We start from the raw sequence: 26,558 nt of genomic DNA, 5'->3' as shown, positions 1-26,558 counted from the left end.
AGTGAATAAAAAAATCTGATGAACAGAATAAACTGGTGAACATAATAGAATCAGGGGCATAGAAAGAGAGTGGACTGACAATTCTCAGGGGGAAAGGGGTGTGGGGGGTGCGGGAAGAGACTGGACAAAAATTGTACACCTATGGATGAGGACAATGGGGGTGGGGGGAGGTAAGGGCAGAGGGTGGAGTGGGAACCGGGTGGAGGGGAGCTATGGGGGTAAAAAAGAGGAACACTTGTAATAATCTGAACAATAAAGATTTATTAAATTTAAAAAATAAAAACCCAAATCCCCTCCACTCTGAATGATGTACCAACTTCATAAAGGTATTTGAAACCCTCAGTAATACAGTATCAACCCATAAGTTAATCCTCTCCCTCAACTCACTGAAAAATTCATCTGAACCAGATTGCTCCACATATAACCACGCTGGGCTTTCGTTCAAACTATACCTACCATTTAGAAGTTCTTTCCTATTAGTTTCCCCATTATCTGCTTGTCAAAATCCCACCCATTCTTGAAGGTCCTTCAGAATTTGTTTTATTTTACCATTCTTTTTTATATCTCCTCACTGGATACAACTCCTATAATCTCTCTATCCTCTATACCAGTGGTTCTCAACCTTTCTAATGCCACAACCCTTTAATACAGTTCCTCATGTTGTGGTGACCCCCAACCATAAAATTATTTTCTTTGCTACTTCATAACTGTAATTTTGCTACTGTTATGAATTGTAATGTAAATACCTGTGTTTTCCGATGGTCTTAGGCTCTACAGCAGCAGTTCTCAACCTGTGGGTCGTGACCCACAGGTTGAGAACCACTAGCATAGTCGCCTAATCCTACCGGGATCGGGCCCAACCAGGCAGTTGGACATCCCTCTCACAATCCAGGACTGCTAGCTCCCAACCACTCGCCTGCCTACCTGCCTGATTGCCCCTAACCACTTCTGCCTGCCAGCCTGATCACCCCCTAACCCAGCCGTGGGCAAACTACGGCCCGCGGGCCGAATCCGGCCCGTTCGGCTGTTCTATCCGGCCCGCGGAGCCGAAAGAGCGGAGGGTTCTCTTGCTCTTCCCTCCGCTCCTTTACTTTGAATTTATATTAGTTCACACAAACACTCCATCCATGCTTTTGTTCCGGCCCTCCGGTCCAGTTTAAGAACCCATTGTGGCCCTCGAGTCAAAAAGTTTGCCCACCCTTGCCCTAACCACTCCCCTGCCAGCCTGATTGACACCTAACTGCTCCCCTGCTAGCCCAATTGCCCCTAACTGCCCTCCCCTGCTGGCCTGGTCACCCCCAACTGTCCTCCCCTGCAGGCCCAGTCACCCCTAACTGCCCTCCCCTGCTGGCCTGGTCAGCCCTAACTGGCCTCCCCTGCCAGAGTGGCTGCCCCTAACTGTCCTCCCCTGCAGGCCTGGTCCCCCCTCCCAACTGCCCCCCCCCACAGGTCTGGTCCCCCCCCCCAACTGCCCTCCTCTGCTGGCCCGGTCACCCCTAACTGCCCTCCCCTGCTGGCCTGATTGCCCCCAACTGCCCTCCCGTGCTGGCCTGATCGCCCACAATTGCCCTCCCCTGCCGGCCATCTTGTGGCGGCCATCTTGTGTGTTGGAGTGATGGTCAATTTGCATATTACTCTTTTATTAGATAGGATAGAGATAAGATCAGACCCAACAGACAAACGTACACAAAGTCAATCTTACTGTTGTAGCATTAAAAATATTAACCTTAAAAAATCCTATTATTGGCTAAACCACAAAATAGAAATAGAAATACCAAACATATTTACCATTTTTAACACTTTAAAAATCTAAATGACACCTTTCTAAGCCCCATTGAAGCATATAAAATATTAGATATTAGCTATTTTAAGCTATGAAAATAGTATTTCATAAGGTTTAATTAAAACTCTCTCTTTGTATCTCATCGGATTTGAATCTATTGGGGTTGTGGGGGGGGTTTTGCAAGACTGCAAAGAAATTAGTTAAATTTAAATTTGCTTGATTAGAATTAGAACTTTAAATTAATATGTATGAGCCCTAACCGGTTTGGCTCAGTGGATAGAGTGTCGGCCTGGGGACTCAAGGGTCCCAGGTTCGATTCCGGCCAAGGGCATGTACCTTGGTTGCAGGCACATCCCCAGTAGGAGGTGTGCAGGAGGCAGCTGATTGATGTTTCTCTCTCATCCATGTTTCTAACTCTCTTTCCCTCTCCCTTCCTCTCTGTAAAAAGTCAATAAAATATATTTTAAAAATTAATTAATTAATTAGTTAATATGTATGATAAAATATTGCTAGACCAATGATCAAAATCATCTTTTGACCCAGCAATTCTACTGCAAGGAATTTCTCTTAAAATTAGTTCTCAAAAAACAAAGACATATCAGTAAAAGCACTAGAAACAATTTAAATACCAATTAACGGGGTAATTAAATAAATTATGGTAAATCTATACTACCAAATACTTTGTATTTATTCAAAAAAATTAGAGCAATACTTTTAAATATTTACATAGTGTTTACTATGTACTAGGCCCTGTTCTAAGTACTTTACTCATATCAACTATTTAATCCTATTATTGGCTAAACCACAAAATAGAAATAGAAATACCAAACATATTTACCATTTTTAACACTTTAAAAATCTAAATGACACCTTTCTAAGCCCCATTGAAGCATATAAAATGGCCGGAATCGAACCTGGGACCCTTGAGTCCCCAGGCCGACGCTCTATCCACTAACCGGTATGAGCCAAACCGGTTAGGGCTCATACATATTAATTTTAAGTTCTAATTCTAATCAAGCAAATTTAAATTTAACAAATTTCTTTGCAGTCTTGCAAAAAACCCCCCACAACCCCATCAGTCCTATGAGGTAGGTAATTACTATCACCCCTATTTTATAGATAGGGAAACATAGGCACAAAAAAAGTTAAGTAACTTGTCCAAAGTCATACAACTACTAAATGGTGAACTGGCTCCAGAATCCTTGTTTTTAAGCATTACAGTATACTGCAGACCTATATACACTGAAAAGGAAAGCTGTCCAAGATACACTGTTAAGATGGGGGAAGGAGAATAAGCTATAAAACAATATTTAAGATTCATTTATGTGTTGTTTTTTAAGCAGACAGGTAGGGAGTATATGTTTATATACACAGGAAATTTCCCGCTATTTCTAGAGAATGAAGCTGGGCATTAAAGTGAATAGGAAGGGAGAGTTTTAATTTTACTTTGTGTACTTCTACATAGTTCAAATTAATTTCTTTATATATTAGTTTTATAAATTTTTAAACTAGTTAATAAAAAGATAATAATTTCACTCCCTGGAAATAACTTGGGTAGAAATTACTTCCCATCTCCCATCTATTTGGTGTACATTCAAAGGCTTTTCCAATCATTTTCTTCTAACCTAGTCATTCATTTTTCCTCTGACTCAGTATTCAACAATTATACACTGAGCACCTTCCATATACTAAGCATTCTGCTAAATGCTGGAATATGTATTATGAATATGATTTAATCCATAATCTTAAGAACTTATTAAGTTTCAGTAACACTCATGGTCTTTACTGAATACAATTATTTTCCCACTTTTTCTTCCTTAGAGTCAAAGTAAGAGATTCATTAACAAAAACAAGCATTTTAAACCTCTCTCCTAAAATCTCATCTGGTATATCCAACTGCCTATTCTATACCACCTAGATTTAATAAGCACCTCACACTCACATGTCCAAACTAAATCTCTGATTGCTCCCACTACATCTGCCTCTCCCTCAGCTTTCCCATCTCAGAAAATGGAAACTCCATTCTTTCAGTTCTTTGAGCCAAAACCCTGGAGTCATGCAAGGTGGAATCATGTCAGTTCTATCCTCAAAATACATTCGGAATCTAATAACCATTTCTCACCACCTCCACCATTAACACTTTGTCCAAGCCCCCATCATTTTCACGTGGATTGCTGCAACAACTTCCACACTGTTCTGCTTTTGCCTTTGTCCTTCTATATTCTATTTTCTACCAAGCAGCCACAGTGATCCCCATCTTGCCACAATGTGCCCCAATAACTATCTATCCTAGTATCTAATAAGAGTAATATGCAAATTGACCATCCCTCCAACACAAAAAATTGCTGCCCCCATGTGGTCAAAAATGGCTGCCCCCATGTGGACACAAGATGGCCACCACAAGATGGCCACCACAAGATGGCCAGTTAGGGATGATGAGGCTTGCAGAGGAGGGAAGTTGGGGGCGACCAGGCTTACAGGGACGGGCATTTGGGGGGGACCCAGGCCTGCAGGGGAGAGCAGTTAGGGGGGACCAGGCCTATAGGGGAGGGCAGTTAGGGGCAAACAAACTGGCAGGGGAGCAGTTAGGCATCAATCAGGCTGGCAGGGGAATGGTTAGGGGGTAATCAGGCTGGTAGGCAGAAGCAGTTAGGGGCAATCAGGAAGGCAGGCAGGCAAGCAGTTTGGAGCCAGCAGTCCTGGATTGTGAGAGGGATGTCCAACTGCCTGTTTAGGCCCAATCCTACCGGGCCTAAATGGGCAGTCAGACATCCCTCAAGGGGTCCCAGATTGGAGAGGATGCAGGCTGGGCTGAGGACACACCCCTGCCCTCCGTACATGAATTTCGTGCACAGGCCTCTAGTCTATCAATAAAAATCAAGTTCTTAAAGTGGCCTACAAGACCACACAGGATCTGCCCACCTGCCTCCCCACCTTGCTAGGCTCATTTCCTGCCACTCTTCCCATTCTGCTTCCACCACACTGACACTCCTGCTTCTTGTACACCAAGTACACGCTCTTGCCTCCAAGCCTGAGTAGTATTCTCTCTTACCAGGATATTGTTCCCTCCTGTATCCACACTGCTCCCTCTCTCACTTCCTTCAAGTTACTGGCCAAATGTCCCTTCTTACTAAGGGGACCACTCTATATAAAATAGCAACTCCTACCTTGCCCTTTTGGCATTCCCTTCCTTTATTTATCTCCATCTGACATATATTTACTTAAGTATTTGTTTACTGTCTGTCTGGCTTTTATAATGTAAGTTCCAAGTGGGCAGTCTTTGTCTATTTTAGAACTAAGACTGTATCCCAGTAGGCATGCAATACATTTCTGACTGAATGAAAGAAAATGAGTCCAAGAGACTCATGTGAATTATGTAAGCAGAGGAAAACTAAAGCCACAAATCATAAATATTCAAATATTCATATTATGAAAAAAACAACTGCTCATTTACTTTTTCATTAACAGTTTATCCAGCATATGAAAGTGACATTTGTATGCTATATGCACAACTTCCTAATTCACAGAGATAACAAAGAAAGTACCACTAATATGTAAAAGATAGCACACTATCCATCATCTAGTTCACTTGATTGCTCAAGCCAAATCCAAGAAATTACCCTAAATTCTTCTCTCCCAAAATTTATTTCATTACAGGTACCATGGACTCCAAGTATCTCTGCTAGTAGCCTAGAAGGTCATGCCATCATAATTTCTTGCCCGAGACTACTTTATTAGCCTTCTCATTGCTTCTTGTCTTATCTTTCTACAATCCCTTCCGCAAACAATAGCCAGAGTGGTTTTTTTCTTAATGTAAATCTGTTCTGATCACTGCTTCAGATGTCCAATGTTTCCCAATGCACTTGAATAAAAGCCAAAGTCCTTACTCTGTCATAGAAGTCTCCTGCCTGCTTCTCCCATAGCCCCATATTCTACTATTACCCTCACCTACTACACTCCAACCAAATGATCTACTTTCTTTTCCTCAAACATTCCAAGTTTGTTTTTGCCTTCAATTTCTTTCACCGATGCTGTACCTGGAATGTGCTTCCCCCTTATATCCAAATGGTTACTTCTTTTGTCGTTCAGAATTCTTAAATGTCACCTGGACTTCCCTGACTACCTAATCTAAAATAGTCCCCCAGTCCTTATCTACTGGATCTCTCTCTTTTAAAGATTAGTATAGTATTGCCCAGCCAGTATGGCTCAGTGGTTGAGTGTTGACCTATGAACCAGGAGGTCACAGTTTGATGCCCGGTCAGGACATATGCCTCGGGTGTGGGCTGGATCCCCAGTGGGGGTCGTACAGGGACAGCCGGTCAGTGATTCCCTCTCATCATTGATGTTTCTATCTCTCTCTCCCATTCCCTTCCTCTCTGAAATCAATAAATAAAAAATAAAAGATTAGTATAGTCCTTATTATTATCTAATATTCTCATGCTTTTAGTTTTTCTGTTTGATTCTTCACAACAAGAATGTAAGTTTCAAAGGGGCAGGCTCTTTTCTTGTCTTGTTCACCTAGACACACTCAATAAATTTGTTGAATATTAAATGAATCCAGAGTCCCCATTTGTACTATAATTTAATATTTTTGCATTATAAAAGCTTCTTAAAATTAAACAATAGACACCTAAGAAACACAGTAAAAAGAGATTCCCTACCGCCCAATCCTATATAATAGAAGGCTAATATGCAAATAGACCGAACGGCAGAACTCCCGGTCGCTATGACACGCACTAACCACTAGGGGGCAGGCGCTCAATGCAGGAGCTGCCCCCTGGTGGTCAGTGAGCTCAGCCAGAAGCTGGGCTCATGGCTGGTGTGCGCAGCGGTGGTGGTGGGAGCCTCTCCCGCCTCCACAGCAGCACTAAGGGCTCTTGGACTGGGAGAGGGTGCAGGCCAGGCTGAGGGGATTCTCCCCCCTCTCTTTCCCCCAGTGCACGAATTTTGTGCACCGGGCCTCTAGTGTTTACATAATCCATGACAAATCCTATGGTCATGTGACCATTCAAATTCAGACATGGTCAACAACAAAGGAAAAGAGACCTGGTAAAGATAATCTAAAATAGTGGAAAATTTGAAAACTATTATGTCTATGTCTTTAAGACAGATTATAAAGACTTTCTATAGTACTACAATAAATTCAGTTGAAATATCAGCTTTAGAGTAGAAGGGAAGGTGAGAAAATGGCCAAAGAAAAACTGAAGTATGAGCTGAAGAAGCAAGAGAACAGGAAGAGGAAGTTGTAAATAACAGGGGTAAAATAGGATTAAAAATTTGCCACAGATAATCTCCAACATGAATAATCCACCCTGGTTAATAGAACATTGACTATAATTACATTCATCCTACTGACCTTGTTCTAAATTATTATGGATTATTACTGCACAAGTTATTTTTGTTCCACACCAGAGGTGGTTGTATTCCACTATCAGATGACATGACCTCTAATTCAATAATGTCTGTAATGCACTGGTATCCTCAGATAAAAGCTGTCTATAATGTCTGAACAAAGGTGAATTAGTTATCCAATTCACACACGCAATTAACTCTCTTAATACCTGAGAGACCATGGAGCCCCTTCTGAATTTCCTATTAAGTACCACATATGGAGGTCTTCCCTCCATCTGTAGTTATCTTGTGCTGTACTTCATAATAAACAATATTAATAGTTTACTGCCATCAAAAATCTTGCATTAGTTCTCATAAGAGACCTCATTCTGCAAAGCAATGACTCATTTTCCTGGGAAAATGCATTAAATTCAAATATTATGCCTATTAGTAAAGCACAATAGTTCCCTATTCTCAGTAATGTAAAAATAATAATAACACCTTCGTAAAATACAGAAAATTTAAAATTTTTACCATTTTAAAGAACACCTCTGAAAAGCCAAAAGGCAATATTTATACTGTGGATTTATATTTATATGCTGTATTCAGTTATTTTTAAGAAAAAAAATTTTAATTCAGGCACTAAAAGGCAAAAACAAATCAAAACATAGTCTTTTTGCCACCTGTTCGCTCAACTCAGAGCTGAAATTTCACAGAGTTTGAAGGCAAAGTTGTGTGCTTTCCTCTGATTTGTCCCCATCTGTGATGCCAATGGCTGTATTTGCAAAAACCCATATTCGAATAACTGGGTCATGTCAAATGTCAAGCAAATACCGGGCCTTCTAAAAAGGGAGGTAATTAATTAATTCTTCAGGGGATGCTTTTTATTTTAGTCATCTAACATTAATGTATCCTTTCAGTAGAGAACAAGAGAACAAAATAAAATCTGTACAATTAAACCTGGCTCTCTCAGCACACATTCTCATCCCATCAGATCAAGTCTAGGAGAAAGCAAGGAGTTAAGTATATCAGCAGAACGTTCCTATAGCTCCAGTGAAATCTGCTTCTCACCTGGGTTTTCATTTCCCCTCCCAACTCAAAGTAGGAAGGGAAGGCAGAGGAAGAAGGCAACAGTTTCTTACGTGTGTTTCATATGTTTTATCCGTTCGTGTAATGACAGATGGACATTCCAGAAACCAAAAAGCTAAATAGGTGACATTCCTCGCTCCAAAAATATTTAAAGTACAAACCAACCTTCTGCGTGCTGCAGCACAAGAAATACCGACTCCTCAGAAATGATGTACTTGTGCAGACACACCATGTTGGGCACACAGCGGGGGATGATGGTCTTTCTGTTCCTGCTGTATTCACTGCTTTTCCTTAGACCCTGACAGAGAACAAAAAGGTCAGTTGTACCCTCAGTTGCCTTTGGAGCCTGCTGTGCTCTGTGTTTATCAACCAAACTAATCTATCCGAGTTACTCTGGGCTTCAGAGAAACCACTCATCTGCTGCTCTATGCCCCTCAGTCCCTGGAGGCTCTGCTGATGGCATCTGGCGAGAATCCAGAGAACAGAAGATGCCACAAAGCTGCCATTAAAATCAATTACGTGGGTCAGTGTTTTTATTAGAGATGCTCTCAAACTAAGTCATCAGGATCATACACAGTTATTTCTCTATGACCTTTTCTTAAGTTTTATTTACTTGTGTGTATCTTTAAAGCAGTAGACATTGTGAGATCAATTCAAATTCCTGCGACACAAAAGTTATTCCTAGATTAAACAGGCAATTTTAAAATTCTATTATAAAAAAGCACAAAGATTATTTTACTTTTCTCCAAAGGAAGAGGTGTGTGTAGTTTCTGGTGTCATACCTTGGTTTAAAAATCTGGGGAAATGCCAGTGATAAAATATATTCATAAAAAGAAATTCGTTTCAGTATATGTCAATGTGATCAATCTACTGCCATGCGTCAAAAAAAGAAATATAAAATATGAAATTGGTTAATTCTGGATGCTGTGGAAATGCTTAAATTGGGGTATTTGTAGAATGTGTATTGTCACAATCCATTTCAAATACAATTTAAAAATTTAAAAACTGAGGGGATTTTCCTTCCTTATTCATTTAGTTACAAATGGAGTTATATAGAGAATCAAAACAGAAATAAAAAAGAAGGCCAGGGATGTAGATAACACTTTCCCAAATATTTGTTACAAAGACTTTAAGGTAAAATGTCAGCACTTAATCATAATCATAGGTTAAATGGTATATGGTCTCCACAAATCATACAAGAAGTATTAGAGATGAATTTAAACTGTACATTATACATTTAAACAACATGAAATGAGTCTTCAACTTATCCAAATTATTTCCTCCATACTCTAATATCTAAAATGCTTGTTAAATGTATGCAATGGAAGGACAAAAGATAAAATAAATACAGATCACCACAAATATAAATGAACATTCAAAATAGAACATTCAAACACCCAGGAAAACAATATTAATTTTTTTTCTTTCAGAGCACAATTTGAAAATAAATTTCAAAATCATTAAACATATAAATAAATTTTTAAAATTACTAAAAAGTTTAAATAAGTAAACATACAAATTCTACTTACCTTTAAAATGAATGTCTGTTCTGTTCTTGTGTCCATTACAAGTAAAACCTACATAAAAAATATGAGTGAGAATTTATTCACAATACAATGCAACATTAACTCATAACTTTTTAAAATTACACTTTAAGGGTTTGGGGGAAAGTGCTAAATTGACTCCACAAAAATGGTTAATTTCTGAATAGATTTTTTTTTTAAAGGCACCAAATCACAGGATTAAAGTTATCTTACCTAAAGAAGGTTTTATTATGGTTTTCTTTATAAAAATGCCATATTTTAGAAACATTACTATGTTTCCTAGATTTATTTTAAAATACATTTCTTAAAAGTGAATGAAAAATTATTTTAGAATTTTTTTCTCTTGAAACATTACGGTTAAGAACAATTTTTTTACAGTAATTGCCAAAATCTCGATTTTCTCCCTAAAGCCCCTTACATGGCCCTTTTCTATTATAATGTGATCGCAGTAACTCAAGCTCCAGTCTGAGGCATCCTTATGGTCCCACTTCTCCATCCTGGACTCATCCTAACTCCTCTTTTTCCATCAGCAAATTCTGTTAGCCTTATCTTCAAAATGTATCTAGAACTGAACGTGCCTCACCACTTGATGGCTATTTCCCTGATCCAAACAAAGACGCACCTGGATTAAAACAACTGCCTCCCAGCAGATCTCTCTGCTTCCATCTCTGCTGCCCTTGGTCTGTTCTCTAAATAGCAGGCAGGGTTTTCTTTTTAAAATGAAGTAGATCATGTCACTCCTTTCATTCAGATAAAAAACCTAAGTCCAAAAGATGATCTCAAGACCCCTCATGATCTCACACACTGCCACTCAAACTCCGCACTCCCCACCCTCTTGATGGATGGAAGGAGCAAAGAGGGATACAAAATTATCCTACCATTTTAATATTTTATTATTAAATAAATAACCAGAGGTTGGCAAACATTTCCTATAAAGAGACAGATAGTAAATATTTTAGGCTTTGCGGGACCATGAGGGAGGTCTCTGCTGCAGCAATTCAACCCCACCGTTGTAGCACCAAAGCAGCCACCATCTGAAATGCGCAGTGACAGTATTTACAACACAGAAATCAGCAAGCACCGTAAACAGGGATTTTCCCCCCTCAACTCCAGAGCACTGGGAGTCAAGGATGAAAAAAAATAAGTGGTCAGAAGAAAAAGTGCTGAGTTAAGATGAGACAGCAATTTGAGAAGATGGTAAATTCCATTTTTGACATGATGAATTTGAAGTAATAGTGACATCATCTTTGACCTCTCTTCTGAGTGATTGATATACTTATGTAGGTCTCCATTTAATTTCAATTGAATATTCCCACAGATACCTTCTGAGCTCACCCCTTTCTCTCCCCAAAGCCCTGTCCCAACTAAAAACAAAACAAAATCCTGTTTCTCCTCCTATAAACCTGAATAATACCACCATCCACAGAACACCCCCAACCAAAAAGTTCCCTAAGTCACTATAAATTCCCTGCCCCCTACCTTCATAACCAGTGACCAAGACAGTCACTTCCACCTCCTATTTCCTTATCCACCCTCTACTGTCCTTCACCTACCAGGCTTTAAGTGTTTACTATGTGCTGTGCTTTAACCATGTGTAATCAATGTTAATTCTTTCAACAACCCAATGTGATAATTTTACCATTTCTATTCTAACTGTGAAGGCATTACAGCTTCATCTGTAGGAGCTATAATGGTAGATAATAATGGTGTCTATCATATGTGAAAATTTCAGGGAGAGATAATCCTGTAAAAGTGCTGGTATAGCCAGTTGTTATTATTATTATTGCTATCACTATTATTGCTTCTTCTCCCTTAAATGTTCCTCCATCCACTTACCAAACAAGTGCTCATCTTTCCAAATGTCTATCTCTCAGTAACAGTCTTTTCTTCCTTTGTTCTCACTTTCCTGTCTATACGGTACCAACTTCTATATAGCATTTCTAATCCTTCAGTTTGGTTTTATGCTTACTTCTCTCTCTCCCAATTTAAGGTTTGTATCAGCATGTTGAAAGCAGAATAATGGTCACCAAAGATGTTTTTCCCCAGAGTCTCCAGTAAGGAACACAGCCCTGCCAGCACCTTGAGTTTAGCCCAACATGACCTACGTCAGACATCTATCCCACGTGACAATAAATTCAGTTGTTTTATTTGCTGCTAAGTTTGTAATACTTTGTTATGGCAGCCACAGAAAGCTGTATGGGGCAGAAAAATATGTCTCCTCCAATCCATGAGTCTCCCATAATAAATGTTCAAAGTGAATGAATTCAGGTATAAAAGTATGGAAGGTAGACAGCCATATGGGAATGGAGCTTAGAAAATAAACTGAAACTAAAGGTTTATATTTGAGTATTCTCCATAAAGACAATAGCTAAAGGCAGGAGAACATGCCCCACTAAAATGCTTTACTTTATCCTAGGCTCTGTACTGGGTTTTAAAGAATTAAATCATGTAATGCACTCAACAGTCCAAAGAGGCAGATACACTTTAACCAATGTTACAGATGAGGAACCAAACATAAAGCTGTTAACTTGCTCATGCTCAAGAATTTAAGCAATGGTAAAGGTGAAATTTAAACCCTAGCAGTCTGGCCACAGGGTTCTTCCTTTTTAATTGCTAAGCTATACTAGTTATGTCTAAATTCTGGATATTATACATAGTTGTTATATTGAGAATATATAGGCAATAAACACCAAAATTATAGTGAGAAAAGTACGAAGAAAACCAGAAAATGTAGAGGTTCAAAAAAATAAAACCATGTCAAGGAAAGAAAATGCTTTAAATTAGTGTAAGCATCTAGAAGCCACAAAGACTGAGAAAGGAGAAGGAATTACTGCCTAGGGCAATAGAAAGCCACTGGTAACTTTTTATAAATATTGCATTATGCAGTGAACTGGTGGAGATAGGAGCCAGACTCCTCTGAGTTAATAATGGGTGATAAGAAAATGGAGGTGACATATATAAATCTTTTTCATACAAAAATATATCAAAAGGAAAAACACTAAAATGAAAGAGTTGGTAGGATCATCGGGTTGAAACTATTTTCAGAGGATAGACCTATTCTCCCCATAATCTCCCTTTGAGCTACCTTCTGCACCAATCTTCCACCGCATGGAAACACATCCAAAGAACGTGAACCTTGACAGTTAAAGTAACATATCATGAGAGCAAAAAGGAGGCACAGGGCCCTGCCCTCTCTCTGCAAAACGAACTCAATGAACACCGAGTCTGTGAAGACATGTAGGGTTCCTCAGATCTCATTTGTTTTTATATCAAGTTATGACTCCTTTAAGCCACTCACCAGAATGCCAGTCCTATTTAAACAAGATACATCTCTATGAAATAGAAACGTTTCACTGGGTAAAAGGTATGGAAGCTGTACAAAGGAAAGAACTTCTTTCTCCTACCAGAAGCTTCTGAATTGACTAAACTGCCTCTATGTGCATAAGTCAGAAGTGATAGCTCTTTGCCATCTCACTTAGCCATGGAGCACGAAGTGGATCAGATAAAAAGGCCAAATGAAGACCGATAAACATGCCTGGGAAGTGATGCTTTGTTTACATTTACCTTCTTCTCCTACCAAGTTTGTCTGCAGCTAGACTACGTTCACATTGAGGCCATAAACACAAGAACATATGTGGTTTTTTTAAAATGTGCCCTTTGACTGTCAATTTCTCCCAAACAGGTGTTGGCTAAATGATTATAAATTGGCCTCTGGATACACCTCTTCAACTGAGCCGTACAGGGCTGGTGATAATATAATTAGACCTAAAAACATCAGGCCAGTGAATGCTTTCCATCTGTTTGGCAATAATGTTTAGTTAACAATAGTCTTTAAAAGAAGCACCTTCAACTTCAGTTCTTAAAGTTATTTATAGAGCCATTCTTAACACACCAGCACTCTTGCTAACAAGAGCTTTAGCCACTTGGAAATTATTAGCCATACGGCTGTATACAACGAGAAATGACTGCATTTAACATCTGTATCTTTCCAAATGTACACGCTTCAACCTCATTTAAAGTCATTTCTTAATGAACAGTGCTGTGGTGCTGCATTAATATTATAGTTGCATGCACAAAGATCATAAGGAGCCAAACATTTTTTTAATGCCAATAGTAGGCCAATCTGTAATGAAGCTGTCAGCATAAAGGACAAAATAATAGCTTCTTTAACCCTCAAACAGAATTTGTTCATTTGTAGCGTAGAACACATCAATTTAAAAACTGCTCATGGGCTTGCTCACCTTTATAAAGACAAAAATCTAATTTGGTACTAATTTGATACAATTGTCTTTCCAATAAAAGGCTCCTAAACCCATCTCTTATTTCATAATAAAACAAGTACTATAACTAAAACTGTCATGAAATAATTATCTTGGATAGCATACCTTATTGAGAGAATACAATTATTGTATTTCCCTTTCATTTTTCACATTTACTTATCAGCACTATATTAGCATATGATCTAACAGAAGAGATTACTCCATCTTTGCCTGTAGCAATATCTAGAAGGACTGCTCCTCACTGGGGAAAAAAGCAGACAACTTATCCCATAAAGATTAGCCTCATCTGTCCTTCAATTCCACCAACACAACGAGACTTGCCCACTCTTCCTTCACAACAGTGGTAGGAAAAGCTCCAACAAATTAGAAGTCTGGGTCTCTCCATTAACTAGAATAGGGAAGGACTAATATTTAACTAGGTTTCACCTTTGGAAAGACAGGAGGGGTGGAGGAGCATATCAAAAGCATCAAATGATGATAATTTTTTAAGCATACGAAGAATAAATTTGGAGAAAAAAGATAATACCATAAAGACATTGATTGTGGTGAAGAAGTATGGAGAGCTCCCTTTACCGAAGATTGTGTCACCCATTTTTGAATCTTTTTAGATATTTAAATGTTGACATTCAAAATCTTTAGGTCTCTAAAAATACCTTCAGCTGTAATGCCTTTAAAAAGAAAGATGACCACCCTAGCTGGTTTGGCTTAGTGGGTAGAGCGTCAGACCGCAGACTGAAGGGTCCTGGGTTTGATTCCGGTCAAGGGCACATGCCTGGGTTACGGGTTCAATCCCCAGTGGGGGGCTTGCAGGGGGCAGCCAATCAATGATTCTCTCTCATCACTGATGTTTCTATCTCTCTTCCCCTCTCCCTTTCTCTCTGAAATCAATTATTTACATATATATATATTTTTAAATAAAAGCTTTAAAAAATAAAATAAAATAAAATAAAATAAAATAAAATAAAATATAAAAAGAAAGATTACCTGAGTAATTTGAGAGAATATCTATTTCTACTTTGATGCTTGTTACTTCACAGGACTCCACAACAATTCATAAAAGTTAGAAAAATGTTAAGAAAAGTTGACAGAGTCAGCTTGGACCAACACAGCCTTCCCTTAATGGTGTCAAAGCACTATTCTTGTTTGCTAGATACAATCTAACTGGACTTCAACTGTGCAAATTACAACTCTGGGAATCCACACATCAATGAACATACCAGAAAAGAATGAGATAAACATAATAATAAAGAAGCCAGAGAAAACATACAACTGTAATACAGTTTTTCTCAACATAGTTTCAGACTAATAAGATTATACTTACTGTGCTAAAATCATTTACATTTAACCATTTTAATGTTATTAACTAAACTCATCTTGGCAGCATTACAGGAGCTGGTAATATTATTTTTCTGTAGAAATGGTTTTGAACAACAAACCTTTGGTTCCCCCCCCCCCAATACCACATGATGATAATCAATTGTTATTCATATTTACTAAATACCCATCTCATTTTGTATGCTTATCATATTCAAAATGTATTTCTAAAACTGTTAATTATTAATTCCATACTTTATTCTCACAAGATCTCTTTTAAAAATTTAACACCCAGAAAACAAGGAAAAGGTGACTTTTAATACCAATAATTCTCCCCACTAGGGTCTAACTGTCTCTTCCTTTGGCATCAGAAGGCTAGCAATGTTCCCAGCTACTGCAAAAGCAGAAGATATTGAGCCTCCAACTTTAGTGCATCAGAAGTCGCAGCATCAAAAGCATCAGCATGAACAGACTGTGTAGAGGCACTTCTCTCATGTTATGCCATGAAACCAAGCTGTTCTTGGTGGTCATATGCTCACAAAAGTTATTTCACTGATGAGAATTGAAATACAAAAAGTAGAATTCAAGATGGATACCTATAAACTCTGTTCTAAAGAATATTTTCTTTTACTATTCCAAGGATCTATTTTCAGTAGAGAAAAGTATAAAAGGTAAGCTTAGAATTTAAGGGGAACAGAAAAAAATATTTTGGAGTCTTATTTGTCCTAGAACTTTCAATATGCCACATTTTCATGAAATGAACAAACAATCCAAAAAGGGTAATGCTTTGTGGATTGCTGGCAGTCAAAAAATTACCAACCAGCTCAGAGCAAGATGAAATACATCTCTTTGAGCAGAGGTGGGGAATGTCCGGCCCGCGAAATGATTTGGTCTGGCCCTGCCAAGGGTGAGTTAATTAAATGTTTGACCAAATATAGCAGGCTAATTTTTAACTTGATAATTTTGTATGGCCTCCGAATGATGTTATAACTATCCAAATAGCCCTTGGCAGAAAAAAGGTTCCCCGGCCCTGGCTTAGAGTTATCTTCAAAGGTAGGAAACATCAGGCCAAATTTACAGGAATGCATGGAGATAGTACTCAAGATTCACATTTCTTTCCAAAATACCATAATACAAAGTATACTTTAAATGTTTATCCAAACACCTTAACTCCTAAAAAACATCCCCTATTTAAGTTTAGCTAATTATATTATCCGCCTTTACTACAGGCAAATTGGGCCAGGAACAGCAGGGAAAGAACCACATTAGGAAAAGCAAGCAACAAAACTAAGCTGGTAAATAACTAATTTATCTATAAGAAAGCAACTAATTTTAGATTTCTTTAAATGCCCAGACATGTGCAAAGGTTTTAGTATGCTAATTTTTTAATTAAAAGATATTTCAGCAGTGAAAGCTCTTTCATATGCACTACTGATTCTTCATCAAATGTTAACTTTCCAACTAAACACCAGTATAGCCGGTGGCAGCCTGAAGGTTTACCATCTGCTGCTACCCAAAGTCACTGTGGCCACCTTCAGAACAGATGCATCAAAGCCCCAAGATAAGAGACTAAAGAAATACTGCCTAAGTCAGTGTAAGGGGGATGATGGACCCAGAGGCAGGCAACAGGCAAGCTACCAGAAAATACAGAACATCACGAACCCTTAGAATATGTACCCAAGGTCACAGGGGACTCTAATGGCTACACAAAAAGACAAGAGAAATACTACTTCTAGTGGAATTTACTTAAGTAAATTAAGTAAATAGGATGACTTTTCTCTTAAAAAAAAAAAGGAGGAGATTTAGTCACATTTAAAATCCCCTCTGATTTTATTCAAAATAAGTATACAATGAGTAAAATAAACCATAAAATTCAAGGTTTTTTAATCAGTCGGTCTATGGATAACAATTTATATGTTTTTATGTAGTCATAAGACACTTTGTTTTGAAAGGCTTGTTTTCTGTTACCATCACACCCACAATCCAAATGTTACCCAAGGAAAATGTACTTTGCGAAGAGGTTTTATAAAATCCACAAAATGCCAATTAAAAATCCTCATTTCTGCCTACTCAAAAAATGCCATTTATTTATGGTAATGATCACATTTACCACAATACCTCATATAGAAACAAAATACTGTGGTGTGTTTTAAAATATATTTTAAAAAAGAGAATCTCAATCTGGCTATATTCAATTATGATACTGAAGAACTGTCATATAATCACCTTGAAAGAAATTTACTAATATGAAATTTTCTTATCCTTCATCTTTGCTTTCTGCTTTTTTAAGTAATTTTTTTCATTTTTCATTTATTAATTTTAGAAAGGGAGAGAGAGAGAGAAACATCAGTTTGTTGTTCCACTTATAGTTATGCATTCTTTGGCTGACTCTTTCATGTGCCTGGCCGGGGAAGAACCCACAACCTTGGTGTGTGGGGATGATACTCTAACCAGCTGAGCTACCAGGCTTATGCTTTGCTTTCTGCTTTTTTCTTTAATATTTTAAATGCAGCTAAAAGAAAATCATTATAGAAAATAAATTTTTAGAAAATAATGCAAAAAGCATCTTTTTATTCTTGGTTTGAAAATGGCAACAGATGCATTTAGTTTGCATAATTCTAATCTAAATCCAGATTTTTAAAAAATTCTTTTAAAGTTCCACAGAGAATTTGTTATTAATTAATTTAAAATTAGGGCATTATTAAGCATTCATGTACCATAAGAACTGCCAATGAATCCCGTTTGTCCTGTCCTCTGTTTAAATGGAATACAATCATAAACTGTTGTATGTAACCAGGGATGGTTTCTATAACATAATACAACAGTGTATTGTGTGTGTGTACTCCATGTGAACTCAACTTATACCTTTGTATACTTAGTAACTTCAATAATAACTATGATGATCTTTTAAAAATATTTTTATTGATTTTTTACAGAGAGGAAGGGAGAGGGATAGAGAGTTAGAAACATCGATGAGAGAGAAACATCGATCAGCTGCCTCCTGCACACCCGCTACTGGGTATGTGGCCGCAAGCAAGGTACATGCCCTTGACCGGAATCGAACCTGGGACCCTTCAGTCAGCAGGCCGACGCTCTATCCACTGAGCCAAACCAGTTAGGGCACTATGATGATTTTTTTAACAATCATAGTTTTTCATTTTGATAACTAAGAGTAAATGCTACCAGAGTATATGTTCTAAGATATGTTATAAACATATTATGAATTATACGATTAGAAAAAGAAAAGTATATTTTGGTGGTACTAAAACAAACTTGCCAATACAAGTAATTTACTCAAAATTCAAAGCCTACATTGTTTCATTTCTCCAAAGCACATTGAAATATGATTGGCAAAAGTTTGTTTTCTTTGACAGACTAATATCAGGATCAGAAAAGAGATTTAAAAAATGTTTCTCTACTTCCCATCTAAAAGTCGGCCAAACCTCTGGATTATTCATCTTTAGGCAAATAGCTAAATGTAGGCCTTGCCCTACAGCAATACAAAATACCTGTACACTCCAGAAAAACAGCCCAAGAAGTAATTATTTCAGCCACAAACATGAATTTAAAATTTCTTATATTCCTGCCCTAACAGGTTTGGCTCAGTGGATAGAGTGTCGGCCTAAGGACTGAAGGGTCCCGGGTTTGATTCCGGTCAGGGGCATGTACCTTGGTTGCGGGCACATCCCCAGTATGGGGTGTGCTGGAGGCAGCTGACCGATGTTTCTCTCCCATCGATGTTTCTAACTCTCTATCTCTCCCTTCCTCTCTGTCAAAAAATCAATAAAATATATATATTTTTTAAATTTCTTATAATCCTGTTAGTCAGTGTCAATGAATATAAGCCATCAATATCAATGATGTCTCATACTAGGATGTGAGGTTAATGAGTTAGTGAACAATAAAGCCAACACAGAAATGTCTTTTATATACATACCCCCCAAAAAGAGTTTTATTTTGTATAATTTTCAAATCCTAGGCCTATACACCTATTACTTCATAAAACCTGCTTCCAGAGGACATGGTGTGTCTTTGTAAGAAAACTGGATATAAACATAGCAGAAGGCAGAATATAAGACAGAAACAATTGGGTTTAAGATAGAAATGCTGAAGAGCTAGGAAAACATCCACTTAGGAGGTTCTTCTCAGATCCAAAGGCTTTAAAAGTTAGCTCTCTAAACCTTCATCATTCTTGTTTTGGTTGTCTTTTTCAGTTTCTGTGAAGCAACTTGCCCAAGGCCACAAAGAGATTATGCTAAAGAGAGGTTAAAACTCAGTTGGTTGGGCGTAGCCGGACACCAAAAAGTTCTCAGTTGGATTCTCAGGGCACATGCCAGAGTTGCAAGCTTGATCCCTGGTAGGGGGGCATGCAGGAAGCAGCTGATAGATGTTTCCCTCTCTCCCTCTCCCTTCCTCTCTCTCTAAAAATCAATTTTTAAAAAATCTTAAATAATGACTTGAATTTAGATGAAAATTACTTTAATTAAAAGTATAGTCTGTTGTATTTAATTTTAGATCTCTTATTTGCATTTGCTAGAAAAACCTAATACTCTAGTGCTGATACAAACTAAGTCTATTCATATCCTGGTTTAATATTTTCATACTGCTGCTGGATGTGTTCTATAAATATACCTGAATCATTTACAGGTCCTGAAAACATAAATCCTTAAAAAGCAGCAAGTATGTCTGCAGGTAGTTTTTATAGAGTGTTCAGAAGTGGTACAGTGTATACTCAGTTAATAAATGCTATCTTATGATAATGGACACAGAGGCTACATCTTCAAGTCAATCAATACATATCCAACTAAGTTGCCAATGTCAAAGGTAGCTTGATTGCAATTCAGAAGAAAATGCCTCAAGGGCAAGGAAGCTATTACTTTTAAATGTTTTTAATGAGTTTTGTACTTTCATAGCAGATGGAGCTGAACTTCTGGTATTGATTAAAACTGAACAGTGTTTTAAGATGACCTGGAAAATTTATTTAGTATAAAAATACAATGTGTTCATGTTCTGAAAAATTCCAAAGTATTTAAAAGCATATATGTAACACAAGGCAAAACGCTCATTCTCAAACTGACAATTTCATTGACTGCATCAAAGTACTCTGCCAACAATCTATGGGTGTGCTTTGTGAGAGAAGGTGAAAGGGGAGGTGGAGGAACGTTCTGACAGTTGTCCATTCAAACCACCCTCTTGCTCTGATCCTGCTGGTATAGTATATTTTGAGGTGCAGACTCACTAAGTATTTGAAATCTTAAAACCCATATATTGTCTCTTTTTGTTCCCTTTACAACTATTCAGCAAGCATTTATTGAATCCTTATATGGATAGCACTGTATTCAGTTAGGCATTATCAGAGAAAATAAAAAGGAATAAAAGATATAGTTCCTGCCTTTCAGGACAAGTTAACAATATATTTAAGGCAACTAAAATTATACAAGTGAAAATAATACACAATTGAATACTAAACTTAATTCAAAGAAAGAAAAGATGAGTAGGTTATTAGTTATGGAGGAGGCAAGCTTTCAGCTGTCTTGAAGAATAGACTAAACATAAGTGGTCAAGAAGGACGAAATGAAAAAGCTGAAGAAGCTAGAAAGAGAGCAACCTCTCTAAGTGGAGTGTCCCGCCCCTTTAGCCTAGAACACTCTTCTATGAGCTAAATCCTACTCACCCCTCCTTTCTTTGCTTTGCTTATTCTACAAAGCCTAAGTAGAAGCCCGAGCTAGGTGCCCCTCCTGTATGTTCTCACAATACCCTCGTGTACACTTTTTCTTCACCCAAAGCACTTTCACACTGTACTGTAACTGTCAGTTCATTTCTATTTCCCACTCAATTATAAACTCTGAGAGGGTAGAGATTAGGTGTGTTTATTCACCATTATATCTCCAGTGGCTAATACCATCCCTGACACACAGAAATTCAATAAATATCTGCTGAATGAATGAATGAGAAAAAAGACATGGAAAAGACATGCAGAGAAATGGTGAGGAGTCAGGCCAATTAGAATAAATGGTTTCAACACTTGTATATTAAGTATCTGCTATTTGTAAATCTCTATGCTAATGCCAAGAATCCAAAATTAAACAAGATGTAGTCACTAAGCCGCTGTTTGATATGTTATTGAGACGTATTCACCAAAAACATATATCTTGAGCACAGGATTTAGATTATCTTTTCTGTCTAACAGATGTCTGTAAATACAGGGCCAAAATAAAAATGCTCATTTTTTAACAAGAAGAAGAAAAATGCTTGATCACTTCAGGAATATGAAGGCTTACTGTAGGAGGCATAGAAATGTCAAAAACTACCATACAAATACAAAACACACTGCAAATGAAAAAAATTCCATACAATATGGATGAATGCTATCACACATAAGTTCAAGGCATTAAAAGAACACAGCAAGAGCCCTAGCCAGTTTGGCCCAGTGAACAGAGCGTCAGCCTGCAGACCAAAGGGTCCCGGGTCCAATTCCAATCAAGGGCACGTACCTTGGTTGCAGGTTCTTCCCTGGCCCGGGCCCTGGGCAAAGCGTGTGCAGGAGGCAACCAGTAGATGTATTTCTCTCACATCGATGTTTCTCTCTGTCTTTCCCTCTCTCTTCCAACTCTCCCTAAAAATCAATGGAAAAATATCTTTGGGTGAGGATTAACAACAAAAAAAGAACACGGCAAGAGATATTTAAATCAGAAAACAAAGGAGGCTTCCAAGAGAAGACAACAATTAAGAATGAGAAGAAATTAAGTGAGGAAGGGAAGGAAAAGTCACTCCAGGCAGAGGGGGACATCATGTGTTAAACATGACACCTTGCATACCTGACGGGTTCAACAGGACTGTGGCCAGAGAGCACGCTGTGGTGTCTGGGAAAAGGGGAGGAAGAAACACACTGAGAATCAAAGGTCTCCATAGGCTTAGCTAAGAAGCTTGAAATTAGCCTAAAAACTATGTGAAGGTATTAAGAACTGTAAGCAAAAGGGTTATTAGTTTTAGAAAGATCACTTTAAGTTAATTGTTGTAAGTTATCCTCCAGCAGTGTTGACGATGAACTGGAGAAAAATAAGACCAGACGAAAATAATAGTACATCTTTAAAGGGGAATAAGAAAATAGTGTACAACTTTAACTTAGAAAGAGTTTGGAATGCCTACATTTTAATTTGAAACCCAGTTGAAGGAAAGATGGGTTTGATGTAACTGGCAATACCCAGAGGGTGGTGGGTCAACTTGAAATAATTATTCTAGCCATAAATCACCTACAGGACTCTTTGTACTATTTGATTTTTTAAAAATTAACAACTTGAAAAAATCAACAAAGACGTGATCAAAATTATGGATGCCATGAAGCTGAGAGGACTACATAATGTGTTAAATTTAACATTCTCTTAAATATAGATCACAATCTCCCATAGAAACCCCACTGAATAACAGTAAACAGATTTTAAAAGATGTACAGTGACTGTAAACAAGAGAGATGTGAAAAGAGGACAAAATTTTAGTAGACAGAAAACAGATGCCAAATGTCTACAGGTGAAAACAACAACAAAAGGCAAGCCAGTTCTTCCTGCAGAACTCCAGAAATGAGGGGTACCAGGTATCTCCTGAAAACAGGAGGACTGGGGAAAAGTCTACACTCTAGGCCAGTGGTCAGCAAACTCATTAGTCAACAGAGCCAAATATCAACAGTACAACGATTGAAATTTCTTTTGAGAGCCGAAAAACGACTTCTGCACATGGGCCACGAAGTTTCAATCGCACTGTACATGCGCGCCCGCACGTGGTATTTTGTGGAAGAGCCACACTCAAGGGGCCAAAGAGCCGCGTGTGGCTCGCGAGCTGTGGTTTGCCAACCACTGCTCTAGGCCACTGCACAGACAGCCAGGCAGCTGCCCTCTCCTCCCCAGCCAAAGACTAGAGAGAGGTTCATTTTCTAAAGACGTGGAATCAGAAACTGGACAGCTGAAGGTGGAACTGTTTGTACTGAAAACAGGAGCATTGTATGAAAACCTGCAGGCCGAATTGGTGAGGACATCCCCCTTCTCCCTGTGAGCTCCCAGAATGCTGCTGGTACTAGATCCCCAGGAGGAGATAGTTAAGGATCTTCACAGTGCCATTGTTTTCAGCGTTTAAAAAATGGTGTGCCATCCTTATGGCATTGATGGCTTCTGATGAGAAATCCACTGTCATTCAAACTATTTTTCCTCTGTAAGTGCTTCTCTTTTGCTGCTTTCAAATTTTCTCATCTTTACTTTTTAGAAGTTGGACTATGATGTGTGCCTTGCCATGGATTTGTTTGGATTTATCCTGTTTGAGATTCACTTCTTGAATCTGTAGGATTATGTCTCGCCATATTTCTTCAAACACTTGTTAGCTCCCTCCTTTCTCCTCTTCATCTGCAACCCCAATGACATGAGTGTTAGAACTGTTGAATTTAGCCTCATAGGTTCCTGGATCTCTGTTCATTTTCCCCCCATTCTATTTCTCTATTCAGATTGGGTAGTTTCTATTGTTCCATATTCAAATGCACTATTTTTATTCTGTCCCATCCATTCTGCTGTTGAGCCCATTGAGAGGTTTTTTTCCCTCTTATTGTATTTTTTTGGTTCTAAATCTTCATTTGGTTTTTCTTTTCACCTTCTGTTTCTTTGCTGAGACTTTCTATTTTGTGTTATGTGTGTCTGCAATTGCTCTCTTAAGTATTTTCATGATGGCTGTTATAAATCCTGTGAGATAACTAACATCTCTATCATCTCACTGTTGGTATCAGTGAACTGTCTTTTCTCGATAATTTTCTATAGAAACCTGGACATTTTGAATATCTATCTATCCTATCTAATAAAAGAGTAATATGCAAATTGACCATACTTCTGCTACATCACAAGCCACGCCCACCAGCCAATCAGGAGGTGATATGCAAATAAACCCAAACAAGATGGCTGTGGCCACAGAAAGCAGGAGGGAGGCTTGGGTTTCCATGGCAATGGAGGAAGCCAAGCTTTCCGCACACCCTGGTGACCCCAGGCCTCCACTCCAGGCTACAAAGTTTCAATTATAGAAGATAAATAAAGCCCAACAGAAATGGCGGCAGCCATCGAGCTGGAGAGAGCAGGAGGCTAGGGTTGCCCCCAGCGATGGAAGAAGCCAAGCTTTCCACACACCCTGGCCTGCCTTGGCCTCCACTTAAGGCTACAAAGTTTCAATTATAGAAGATACATAAATCCCAACAGAAATGACTGCTACCACGGAGGGAGTAGAAGGCTTGGCTCCATTCCAGGCTACAAAGTTTCAATTGTAGAAGATAAATAAATCCCAGATACCAGGGCCTCCGCTTGGGTCACCAGGGGGCGTGGCTAGCCTGCAAACCACCACAGGCCCCTCACCCAGGCTGCCCCACACCCCAAGGGAACCCCCACCCTGATCCGGGACACCCTTCAGGGCAAACCAGCTAGCCCCCACCCATGCACCAGAACTCTATCCTATCTAATAAAAGAGTAATATGCAGATTGACTATCACTCCAACACACAAGATGGCTTCCCCCATGTGGTCAAAGATCCTGTCCCCATGTGGACACAAGATGGCCACCACAAGATGGCCAGCAGGGGAGGGCAGTTGGAAGGGACCAGGCCTGAAAGTAAGGGCAGTTGTGGGTGATCAGGCCAGCAGGGGAGGGCAGTTAGGAGGGACCAGGCCTGCAAGGGAGGGCAGTTGGGGGCGATCAAGCCTGCAGGGGAGGACAGTTAGGGGTGACCAAGCCAGCAGAGGAGGGAAGTTGGGGGTGACCGGGCCTGCAGGGAAGGGCAGTTGGGGGGGACCCAGGCCTGCAGGGGAGAGCAGTTGGGGGGTACCAGGCCTGCAGGGAAGGGCAGTTAGGGGTGACCAGGCCTGCAGGGGAGGGCAGTTAGGGGTGACCAGGCCTGCAGGGGAGGGCAGTTAGAGGTGACCAGGCCTGCAGGGGAGGGCAGTTAGGGGAAAACAGGCTGGCAGGGGAGCAGTTAGGCATCAATCAGGCTGGCAGGGGAGTGGTTAGGGGGTGATCAGGCTGGCAGGCAGAAGCGGTTAGGAACAATCAGGAAGGCAGGCAGGCGAGCAGCTGGGAGCCAGCAGTCCTGGATTGTGAGAGGGATGTCCAACTGCCCGGTGGGATCGGGCCTAAATGGACAGTCGGACATCCCTCAAGGGGTCCCAGATTGGAGAGGGTGCAGGCTGGGCTGAGGGACACCTCCCCCGTGCACGAATTTCATGCACCGGGCCTCTATGCTAAGTGTCCCTCCCAACTGTCCAACCAGTCGCTATGATGTGCACTGACCACCAGGGGGCCAATGCTCAATGCAGGAGCTGGCGTGAAGCGCACTGGCCATTTACAAAGAAATGGCACCACAGACCTGGTGCCAACAAAGCAATACTCAGCTTCCCACAAGTGGGACACAGGCCCCACCACCACCCCGGAGTGACACACCACCAAATTGCAGCCAACGCTGCTGAGACCCCCATGGTGCAAGATGCATCCCATAGCCCAGCCCAGCCTGGAAACGGTTGCTGTGGGCACCAGGTAATGACGTCACATAGCAAGGCCCAGCTTTCTCTCCCTAGCGACTAGCCTCCTTGGAGTTTCTTCAGCCCAGGAACATGACTTGCTTTATAGCCAGGTGCAAACATTGTACACTTGAGCCAAATGTCTGTGAAGCGTTTTCCCATGCCTCATGTCATTTGATCCTCACAGAGGTCCTGGAGTAGGTAGATAGGAGACTTGGTGGAATCCTATTTTCTTTTCATTAGCCAGAAAACGGAGATTTAGAAAACTTAGAAACTTGACCCCACTGAAAAGAAGAAATGGTGGACCTTGAAAATGACTTCAGGATTTCTCACTGCGCAGAATATAATCAAATACTGCTGCAGTTAAATATTTTACCCTTTGTTCTCCCTGCATGATCTACAATAATAACCTGCTTCATGTTGATATTTACTGCTGTGTTGCTGACAATTACCTAAAAGAGAATTTGGGGTGCTTCACTGGACTGGAAAAAGTTTAGCTAAATCAGAAGGCATGTCTAATTAAGCAAGTTTATTCTATATCTATAAAAGGCTAAGTTGACTTGCACATGCACAATACATGTAACACTCTCGCTGGCGCCAATCGCACGAGTGTGTTTGGATCTGTCGTCAATGGTGAATTTGGTTGACACTTCTATTATAGAGAAAGGGCAAATAGCGATATTAAA

General features: G+C 39.4%; 1 protein-coding gene across 3 annotated transcripts in view; it reads right to left on the bottom strand.

Annotated features, from left to right (window-relative positions):
- Positions 1-26,558, bottom strand: part of RPS6KC1 (ribosomal protein S6 kinase C1) — a 134,936-nt gene that overhangs the window by 32,918 nt on the left and 75,460 nt on the right. For all 3 annotated transcript variants that reach the window (XM_080647944.1, XM_080647945.1, XM_080647946.1), the window contains 2 exons: positions 9,733-9,780; positions 8,369-8,501 (listed from right to left, as the gene is read on the bottom strand). In XM_080647944.1, coding sequence (XP_080504070.1) covers positions 8,369-8,501; positions 9,733-9,780 — 181 coding nt within the window. The remainder of the gene's footprint in view (positions 1-8,368; positions 8,502-9,732; positions 9,781-26,558) is intronic.

The sequence above is a fragment of the Plecotus auritus genome (genome assembly GCF_963455305.1).
Source record: "Plecotus auritus genome assembly, chromosome: 12".
In the NCBI taxonomy this organism is placed as follows: Eukaryota; Metazoa; Chordata; class Mammalia; order Chiroptera; family Vespertilionidae; genus Plecotus; species Plecotus auritus.
The sequence above is the reverse complement of the archived record's forward strand: the minus strand, read 5'-3'. Positions and strand labels throughout refer to the sequence as shown.